Source organism: Xyrauchen texanus, chromosome 13, assembly GCF_025860055.1.
Source record: "Xyrauchen texanus isolate HMW12.3.18 chromosome 13, RBS_HiC_50CHRs, whole genome shotgun sequence".
Lineage (NCBI taxonomy): Eukaryota > Metazoa > Chordata > Actinopteri > Cypriniformes > Catostomidae > Xyrauchen > Xyrauchen texanus.
The window spans coordinates 16,671,733-16,682,114 of NC_068288.1; the positions used below are offsets into that span (position 1 = coordinate 16,671,733).

Below are 10,382 nucleotides of genomic sequence, written 5' to 3' on the forward strand. Positions count from 1 at the left end.
GATGCTCATCATATAAAAAACATCCTAATTAAAACATCAGAGATTGTCAAGGAAACTTCAGTGTCTTTGAAATGGCTGTCTATGACATGTCACATTTTTATATGCCACTTGCGAGAAACAATATAGGAATAAAAGAAGTCTGTTCCACCAAATGAGTCTACTAAACTCATCCGTTTTCGTGTTGATATTCCAACGGAAATCTTAAAAACTGAAATGTCATAATCAGATTTAAGTGACCAGACACTAATAACTCACTGTTAAAAAAAAGGGAAACTTTCACAGGACCATTAAGTGTCTTATTTCCATTTTTCGGGAACAATGCTCACAATTTAAAGTAGTGAATGTTGTGTAAATCAATGACAGAATATTTCACTTGTGTATGGCGAGAATATCTGGTTGTCAAATAAAAACGCATTATCGTTCAAAATCGTATTTCCTAATCTTGGTGGCCAATATTAGACTTTGCTTCTGTAAGAAGACTGTTTAACATGAATACATGTTGAGGATAGTGTTAAGACATACAACGAAATAAAACTCAATTTTAAAGATTGGATCAGATTATCAATTCGTGTCCTCGGGAAGTAAACCGAAACAGCGCTGACATTTAAGCTATTAACATTTACAGGCATGACTACTTGAGTTTATCAAAGTCAAATTAAACTTCCTCAAAGCTGAACATCTGCTTTTTCTATAGGTTTAAGATGTTGTTAGAGTCGGAATATAATAAAGCTACAACCTCCGGATTATTGGCAACTTTCTTTATGCGCTGAATGGTCCAAATGAGACGGCCAGGAGATTCATCAAATGTAGTCTATATCATCGTCAAGAGAGGGTTCTCTTCATTGTGGCTTTCTCTTTATCGTCATCAGGCTTTGATGAAGAATTCGACTATTTATTTTTTATATTCGCTAACATGGCGGACAGCAAACGCCTCTGTCACGGCATGATAGAGCTCCATATTAGTCCATTAAATAAACAAGCAGCAGAGAGAGGGATGGTTAATGGTGAACTTGGTGTTAAAGACTGGCTTCAGAAAACACTTCAGCCTCAATGAAACAGAATCAACCATTTCCTCTGCTGTATCGCCTGCGCTGAAGCTGCTCTCTTGCGCTGCAGTTATAAAATGGCTTCCTTTGGTCCATCCACTTTTTTTGCAATCAGCATATGAATTCAGATTTGCAGCAGTGCAATTTTGAGTGTAGGTTGTTAATTATGAAAGATTATTTAAAGGGCGTTTGAACAGCTTCTTTCGCAACAATAAAAGTAATAGTAATTAATTAGGCATTATTTGAGCACAAATCGCATTAGTGAGGGCGTTATGGTTTGGGAGAGGTACAGAAAAACGTTAAATATTTGGAAGATCTGTCCATTTTTGTGGTCAGTATAGAAATATTGACTGATCGAGAATGAACATCTTTAATTTAGTTAAACATAATTTCTTAAATTAAACTCGCCTTCGGGAAGCAGTTTGTAAATTTAACATGTGAAATAATCAGTATAAGATTGAGTTGGGCAATATTCAACTTCAGAGATGTTTAAATGTTCAAATGATCAAAAGTGGCATTCAACCAATAACTTAATGCACTATTTTTTTTAAATGATGCAGCAGTCCTCTTACTTTTTATGACTATATGAAATACAACAAATATTAATGGTCATATTACAAATGTAACTCTGATATAACCTGTATATTCATCTAACTAAATCGGAGAAACAATGAACACTGCACTGATCTTATTTCTTTAAGGACAAAACATCTCGAAATGTGCATTACTGTTTTTATCAAGACTGTCGAAAATTGCATCAAACAATCTGGAGAGGACAAAGTAGTAGGTATTTGCTATTTACGTTCGTAAATTGTGCAGAATTTCTCATGATGGTTGCCCAGAAACGAGCGAACCAATAATATTCCTCCAGCTCGATCTTGAGCCCATATACGGATGTAACCACTGCAGCAGCCAAACCACCAATCATCTTCCGCAAAGAATCTTCAGCAAACCGTTTTTACTTGCTTCAATTCTGTGTGCATTTAAAGGCGAAAAACTTAAGCTTTGATCTTAATTTGGCGTAATCCATTTACAAACCTCACAGAATCATGTACAGTTCATTTTTCCTGTGTTGGATGCACACTGGCTTTACTCCCCAAAACGAACCTCCCTCGGTAATCTTATAGACCAATTTATTGGCTGAATCAAAAGAATAACCTTGTATCTGTCCTGAAAATTAAAAAATATATAGACATAATATAATTAGCCTATATTATATTATATTATTCCTAAACGTGTGTTTACAATTCAAATTCAAGTTATTCCAAAAGTAAAGCACTCGGGAGTGTTGCCAATTTCGGGATTGGAATAGTCTATTACCCATACTCTTACTACTTGTGCCACATCTGTCTATGGCAGAAATAGTGTGACAGAACGTTCAGAACTCGGTCAGGTTTTTCGGACTTTTATATTTAAACTGTCATGCTGAAATTATGGGCAGTGATATCTCCCTGTAAGAAACCTAAGCGATTATGCAGAGATCTGTGAACAAGTTTCGAGAAAATTTGGTGACTATTTATTTGCCTTTGTACGGGTTAATCGCCGTAAATTAATGACTGGTTTTAAAAATAAATTCCCATACACATTGACGTCAATGTATGCAAGCAATTTCAATGTTAAAAGACGTATTTTGGGTAGCCTATTCATCTTTTTCGCTGAACCATCATATTTATTTGAGTTTTGTTTAACTGAATAAGGCCTATACAAAAGTTTTAGGCTATTTATTTTTTTTAATTACGTGGTCAAAAATAGTTTTATATATTCTTCTATCTACGTATTTTTCTCCAAAATTAAAATATATATTTTTAATTTGCCGTTACAATCAATAATATTTTAAAAACTGAGTAAAAACTATGATTTAACGCTGGTAAAAGTATCAAATAAATTTCAAAACAAAACAAAATGATCCATTCTCATTATTTTCCATATTTTATTGCTTTGTTATTTGGTTGTATTTGAGTTATCATCATTAGGCCTAATGATTGTTTCATCTCACAATTTTCTTCTCCTCTAGAAATATTAAAGGACCAATGCGATTATTTCATAGGCTATACATAAAATGTCCTTCTTATTTTTTTAAATAAGTAAATTGGGATATTTTATTTATAAAATTAGTATAAAATTAGATAGGCCTACGTTTGTGATTGTTTATAATAATATATATTCACGTGACGCTGTTTGATTCATTTGATTTTGAATTCTAAATACAATATAGCCTACGTTAAGCCTAATATTATTTTCGAGACTAATGCTTGTTGATTTTCTTTACAACCTACGAATCAAGGACCCCGGGAAATAAACAGGGTTCCCCTCAAAACAACCATCCATTTTGGAGACGAATCTGAATATTCAAGACATTTGGAGCTAACGTTTCGGCTAAATATGTTGAATGAAACTCAAGTAGTCCTAGCTATAGTCTAGGTGGTTCTTTTTACTTTCTCAGGAGTTCTAAAACGGATAAATGGTTTCCCTTTAATATTAGGCTACCCTTCATTTTTATCGCTAATAATGTGCAAAAGTCGGCTACATCTATGATCACTGAAGTAGCTACAGATTCCGCGTTTTAATTTCTATCACCAATAGAAAACCCGAATAGTCCATCACCGACCATTAGAAATCATTTAGAATTTGGAAAGGATGATTAAATTATTCAAAATTATCATTAAATAAAACAATTAATTTGACTTATATTCTGTTGCAGGAACACAAACTTTTGTCCACCTGCTTTGGCTGATTTTCCAAAAAAATATACATAAATAAATAAATAAACTGACGTGATAAGCGTGACAAGTTTGCGTCTTAGAATTAGCAAGACAGCTTTGTGAACAATGAAAAATCAGCTATACTGTTGTTATAATAACAGCTGACTAATACAGTAGGCTATAGGCCTACAAATAATATTAATAGAAATAAATCCTAATGAATTGTGCTTAAATCCATCAAAAAGAAGAAGAAAAAAAAAGAAAAAACATAAAAGTCTTCCTGGCCTACTGTTTAATGATTTACGTGTTTTGTGTATTCTATGTTGTTGTTTTTAGTTTTTTGTCTTAACGTCATTGTTATTTTTATTAATATTTTGTTTTATCTTCAGCCTTCTGATGTGTTCATCCTTGCACAGAGGAGATCTTATAATTTTCTGTCAAGGATTTAGATTTCTATGACACAGAGCAAGCAAGCTCCGGCCACTTAGCAACAACTGAGCCAATGAACGGCCTCAAAATGTTTCCACCTACAGCGGTGCCAAGGCAACATGCTAAAGAACGTGATGACGTCTGGCTGTGCACGAGAGTATTATGGGCTGCATGAAATTCTGAAGCGAGTGCAGGCGGACCGGGCTCGCGCTCACAGCTAGCCTCGCTGTAAGCTAACGGTAGACGAAGGTAAACATGGAGCTGTCGGCTGTCGGAGAGAGGGTGTTCGCGGCCGAATCGATCATCAAGAGACGAATACGACGGGTACGTATTACGTGAGGTTGCTCGCGACATTTTCTGCACGTATGTGATCATGTCGTTGGCTCACGCTAACGAATTCTTTTTTTGTATATAATGGCACGCGCAGGGTCGAATGGAATATCTCGTGAAATGGAAGGGCTGGTCACCCAAGTGAGTAATACAAACCATCCTCTCTGTTGTGCCTTGTCATAGTATTTTAGTGCAAGCAGTGGTTGTCAAATATATCGAGGTGGGTATGCAGCCACTGTCAGATTAACATACTGGTTATTTCAGCGGGATGGTTTTGGCAGATTGCATGCTGCAAGATTAGCTGGCCCAGCTAACTGGCCGATAATGCAATGCTTTAACGCAACTAGAGATTGTCAAGTGAACCGCGTTATACCTCCCCCCCTGCAGGTACAGTACTTGGGAACCTGAGGAAAATATTCTCGATTCTCGCCTTTTCGTTGCCTTTGAAGAGAGGTAAAAAAATAAATAAAACTATTAGGGGCCCGACAATTTCTGTGGTGTCACTGAGAAAAAATCTAAGAATTCACCTCACACATATTTTTGTATTTTCATTCAGGGAACGTGAGAGAGAAATATTTGGGCCCAAGAAAAGAGGACCTAAGCTCAAGACTTTTCTTCTAAAGGTTAATTGCATCTTTTTTTATTTTATATTGGTTTATAATAAAACTTGCTCGTCAATATGTTTGCAGACATAGTAGTAAATAAATAAATAAATACTATTTTAGCAGAAGGCCATCATTTAGTATTCTTTTTTTATTTTTATAGGCTCAAGCTAAGGAAAAGGCCAAGTCTTATGAATTTAGGAATGATTCTTCCAGAGGTATTCGTGTTACATATTCCAGTCCAGAGCCTGTTGTAACCCCTAGAGCAAGAGAGGGCCTACGTGCTGTGGTGCCCACAATTTTTCCTCCCAGCACAGTCAACCGAGGGGAAAGTGTGCGGCTTCCACCTCCAGAACCAAGGGAGCAACATTCTCCGCACTCACCCAGACCCAGTGCTGATACATTTAGACTTACCCCTAAAAAGAGGGGACGGAAACCCAAACTATGCTTCACAGATGTATATTTGAGCTCCTTGAATCCAGAGCCAGCAAAAAGAGTAGCAGAAGAAACCATGGCAAGCATTCCTTCCAAAATGGCAAAGTTAGGTTTGGGAGGAGAAGAAGAGGAAGAAGAAGAAGAAGATATGTGCTCTGACATAAGTGAGAGAATTAAGTTATCTCACAAGCACCTGGGTGCTACATATTCCCTGAAACAGAACAGAGTTGTAGCCAGCAGAAGCACTCAGCAAATTTCTGCAGAGTGGAGTTTGCATTCAAACAGAGTGGATGGAGATTTACAGGACAGCAGAACTAAAGAGCAAACAAGCCACTTTCACCATAAACACCTTTCAAAACGAAGCACGTTTGAACAGGTCGATTCTAACAGACAGCCTTCGCTTATCGCCAAAATCCCAGTGTCGCGCATATACGGAGAGCCCGATGAGGCAGACAGGTGGAGACCTTCCCTTAGCAATGTGGAGAAGGTCGTAGTTACGGATGTGACCACGAACTTTCTGACTGTAACGATCAAAGAGAGTAGCACAGACGAAGGCTTCTTCAAAGACAAAAGATGATTATGCTGTAACATTCTTCACAAGTCCTTTATTATAAAAAACATTCTATGTATTGTATATAAATGTTCTTATTACTTTTTCTGTCACACCGAAAAATTGTGAAATTGCTAATTTAAAAGTTTTGCATGCACTAGACTTGTTAAACAAAGCTGTTGTAAATGGAAATGCGCCCAGATAAACATGGGCCTTGGAATTTTTTTTTATTATTTTATTTTCTTTTGTAAATCGTTTTTAATCACATTTCGTTAAATATATATGTATATACATTGAATAATGAAATGTATCTCAGATTAATATTAAAAACAAATTTACTTGTAAACTAAAAGTTGAAAAATTGCACACTTGGCGCAATTAAGTTTGTAATTATTGTAAAAATAAATGGTTTCTTTTTCTTTTCTTTTTTTGAGTGTGTGTCAGTTATAATCCAATAGACGGTAAAGCGGCCTGAATAATTTACACCAAAAAGTGTCAATAAGATTTTCGTCCTATACAGTGAATAATGGACGTGTATTGATTTTTGTTTTTTATTATTATTACTTTAACTCATCTTCATAAATATCGAGTAATGCTAAATTATATTATTTTATTATATAATTCTTCATAGTTTTTTCAAGAAATAGCCTATTATAGATATAGATATAGATATGATAATAAATGGGAAATTTAGTAAATAACTTGTGCTGAGTGAAAAGTTTAAAAACATTTTGGAAAACCAAAATAAAACACATCCATAGATATTTCGATAAGTGATGATTATTTGCAAAATTAGAGTACATGTAAGAAGAGAGATGTCCTTGTTTTAAAGTAATAAGCCTACATTTTAATTCACATCCTTCCTTTAGGACAAATGCCATTATTAGTCTAGTTGTCATAATTCCGGTACTAAATTTGATAGCCTTTTTTTTATATTTATTTAATAATTATCTTTAAATATTGTATTATTTGTTTTAAGATAACTTATTTTTTTTAGAGAGGTCAGAGTAATACTACACAGTGATTATACATCAATTTATTTTGGGCCTTTATATTTGACCATGTCAAACTCTTGGTTATGTATGTATCATCACTCTTCTAAACGCGGTCGTAGTTTTACTGTCGGATTTATTCATCCACCCATCCATCTTCTATAGCCGCGTGTCCTATACAGGGTCGCTGGAGCCTATCCCAGCTGTCTCGGGCCGAAGCAGAGAACACCCTGGATAGGGGTCAGTCAACACTTACAGACACACACATTCACACTTACTGGCAAGTTAGGGTCTCCAACTAACCTGCATATCAGTCCTCGAACATGCAAACAGGACAGTTGAGTCGGGACTCGAACCCGGGACCACTGAGCCACCATTTATTATTAGTGTCCAATCTAAAATTACATGTTGTCATTTGTGCCGCTCCTGGATTTATTCAAAAATCTTATACTGCTAAATTATAGGCTACTGCTAAGGTGAAAATTAATTAGATGAGGAACCACAACCAAAATTTTGTGAACAGCATTTATTATTAGTCTCCAATCTAAAATGACATGTTGTCATTCGTTTTTTATTTTCTCAAACATATTTTAGACCGATAATATCGTATCGGGGATTTTTTTCCCTTTATCTAAATAAGACATCTCTAAATTGCTTCTTATCAATATGTGGGTGTCTTCATTGCTTTTTGCGTCCTTGACCTCCTCAGCATTTTGGGGTCTTTTTAGTGCAATCCGTTACGTTGTCTTCATCGGCATAGTCGTCACCTCAATTGTCGTCTTCACCCTGAAAAAAATCAATTTGTATTGATTGTATTCACGAAAAATAAATCTACTAATTTATACTAATTATGAACGGGTTTCCTTGATAAAACTTATGAGATGGAATTTAATTGTAGGCCATTTAGAGCAGTCAGCGTGTGTGAACATTACAACATTCAGGGCAGCTACAAACACTTAAATTGCTGTTCCTTTCTAAACAATGTTTGTCCACTTAAACCCCCTGCAAAGATTTTATTCTGTAACACTTGATATTCAGCCAGAGTGTGTTAGTTGCCCTGAGCTGCATTGCTGGAAAATAAACCCCCCAAATGATGAGTTTAGCCATTATTGCCGCATTCACCAAAATCATTTATGGTACGTTTGTGTCTGGACACATATGAGCTGCAGACTTAATCATGTTCTCCACCTGTTATAAAAAGAGGTTGTTGTTTGAATAAAATGAGGCATCTAGAAAAATTATTTAAGAGTGAAGTTGTGAAAGCACAATTGAAATAATATTTGAAACCATGAATATTTATCCACATCAAAAATAAGCTCAAACACTGCAGTCAAGCGCTAAATCCCTCAGAACCGAACCTATGGATCACTGTAGGCCGGTTAGACAGGGTAGCCATAGTTGCGGTCACAGCGGGGGAAGCAGTGGGGGTTCAGCCAGTGCTCCATATTGGTCTCTCGAGCCCTCTGCTCCAGCCTCTGCATATGCAGCATGTGCTCCTGAAATAGTATTGACATGGCGCTGAGTTATGGATTCACATATTGATTTATTGAATATTTTGTATTGAAAAGATCATAAAGCAACATAGCACCCACAGTTGTTTACCATCACAGATACAAAAATAAATACATTTAACTACAGACTGACTATCATGCATGATGTTTGTATCGTTATTAAAAATGAGAATAAAATGATCCTAGAGTCTTTTGTTGGCTCCCTACCCTCATAGGTTCATCAGGGTATCCAGGCTTCTGTCTCTTGGTGCGGAGAAGCTGCTTTGCAAAGCTTTCCTTAATTATGGGGTTTGCGTCTAAAAACCATGACAGACATGCATCAAGGTCACCTTTTGATACATTAATTCCATGGTAATGACAATATGATTTATTCATGTAAAATTAATTTACAATTCTAAATGACTGAGAGGTTATTAAGGATTTTTTGTCATGTAAAAAAAAATTGGTGATTAGTCTCTGAAACATTTCAATCTGTGTCCTTCCTTTCTTCCCCAATACTTACTTTCTTTCTTTCTTTCTTTCTTTCTTTCTTTCTTTCTTTCTTTCTTTCTTTCTTTCTTTTCTTTCTTTCTTTCCACGAGTCCTTTGGGGTTCTAATTTGTATTCCTTATCTTTCTTCACCCCTCTCTTTTTTCTCTTTCTTTCTTTCTTTCTTTCTTTCTTTCTTTCTTTCTTTCTTTCACACACACAAACACACACACACACACACACACACACACACACACACACACACACACACTCTCTCTCTCTCTCCCTCCCTCTCTCTTCAGCCCTCCCAGCTCTGTTTCTCCAGGGTAGAACACAAAGTGGCCATTCATGAGCGCGTCTCCCAGGGGAGCGAGCACTAGTGCGCGCCTGACCTGAAGCTCTGACCCGCGAGGAGTATGAAAATGAGTCCTTTACAGTAAACACCGACGTGGCAGAAAAATCACTATGAGCAGAATTTTTAGATTTTTTGGGGGAGACATTATATTTAAGTATTTAAAGTATATAGGCTATATACTTAGGCTCTCTCTCTCTCTCTCTATATATATATTTCTTTTTTTTCTTTTTTCTTTTTTTTTAGATAAGCTTTAAAAATATGTGGCGGGCGTTTTTGAGGCAAGTGTGTTAAAGGTCACATTTGTAAGGACATTGCTCAATAAGAATATTAATTTAGTTCAGATACATTAATAAACAAAGTCAGAAAAGAAAAGAAAAAAGTGTATATAGTACAGTTTGTTTTATGTGACATTTAACGTTTACAGGTGACAGAGGATATAAAGAATAATAATAATAAAAAAAAAAATAACAAGCATAGGCTAGGCATAATTATAATAATATCACAGATCTCGATATCAGACCATTTTCGTCAGCTATGAACGTTTTCTAGAACCATTACTGAATGCTTTGAAATAATTGCCATTAGAGTAAAGCCAACCAAAATATTCTGAAAAAGGAATTTTGCATGAGAATTAGACTCAGTGGAAGGTAAAATACACATAAAAAAAACATGAGGGAAAACGATATGGCCTACCTGTGCATAAGGTCAATAAGACCACGCAAAAAAGGCATGCCATCAGCTTCATTTTCGCTTCTGTCCGCAGTACGAAATAACTTCCCCTGAGTGTTTACCCAACTTATGAGGAGAAGAGGTGCATGACCCACCCCCTCACAGGCCACTGGAAATATACATGGGGGTGGAGAAAGAAGAACCGTAGAATTAATATTAAAAAAAGGGAAAATTGTTTGGAGAAAGACTAAGAGAGGGACAAGAGATTGTATTTATTTTATCCTGCAAAGCAA

General features: G+C 35.9%; 2 protein-coding genes across 2 annotated transcripts; one reads left to right on the top strand and one right to left on the bottom strand.

The window, feature by feature from the left end:
- The first annotated feature begins 4,356 nt into the window (after positions 1–4,356).
- On the top strand, positions 4,357–6,489 carry cbx8b (chromobox homolog 8b). The gene is made up of 5 exons (XM_052141294.1): positions 4,357–4,501; positions 4,605–4,648; positions 4,895–4,960; positions 5,064–5,130; positions 5,273–6,489. The coding sequence occupies exons 1-5, from the start codon at positions 4,433–4,435 to the stop codon at positions 6,119–6,121; spliced, it is 1,095 nt and encodes a 364-aa protein (XP_051997254.1). The 5' UTR covers positions 4,357–4,432; the 3' UTR covers positions 6,122–6,489.
- Positions 6,490–7,146: 657 nt separating this feature from the next.
- On the bottom strand, positions 7,147–10,234 carry c13h17orf67 (chromosome 13 C17orf67 homolog). Its single transcript, XM_052141485.1, has 4 exons — positions 10,114–10,234; positions 8,805–8,893; positions 8,445–8,582; positions 7,147–7,872 (listed from the first exon to the last, which is right to left on the bottom strand). The coding sequence occupies exons 1-3, from the start codon at positions 10,163–10,165 to the stop codon at positions 8,466–8,468; spliced, it is 258 nt and encodes an 85-aa protein (XP_051997445.1). The 5' UTR covers positions 10,166–10,234; the 3' UTR covers positions 7,147–7,872; positions 8,445–8,465.
- Positions 10,235–10,382: the final 148 nt, after the last annotated feature.

Coding starts and splice junctions, on each gene's coding strand:
- cbx8b (XM_052141294.1), top strand. CDS start 4,433: ATGGAGCTGTCGGCTGTCGGAGAGAGGGTGTTCGCGGCCGAATCGATC. Junction 4,502..4,604: donor TCAAGAGACGAATACGACGG/GTACGTATTACG, acceptor TGGCACGCGCAG/GGTCGAATGGAATATCTCGT. Junction 4,961..5,063: donor TTCGTTGCCTTTGAAGAGAG/GTAAAAAAATAA, acceptor ATTTTCATTCAG/GGAACGTGAGAGAGAAATAT.
- c13h17orf67 (XM_052141485.1), bottom strand. CDS start 10,165: ATGAAGCTGATGGCATGCCTTTTTTGCGTGGTCTTATTGACCTTATGC. Junction 8,894..10,113: donor CTTATTGACCTTATGCACAG/GTAGGCCATATC, acceptor CATGGTTTTTAG/ACGCAAACCCCATAATTAAG. Junction 8,583..8,804: donor ACCCTGATGAACCTATGAGG/GTAGGGAGCCAA, acceptor ATACTATTTCAG/GAGCACATGCTGCATATGCA.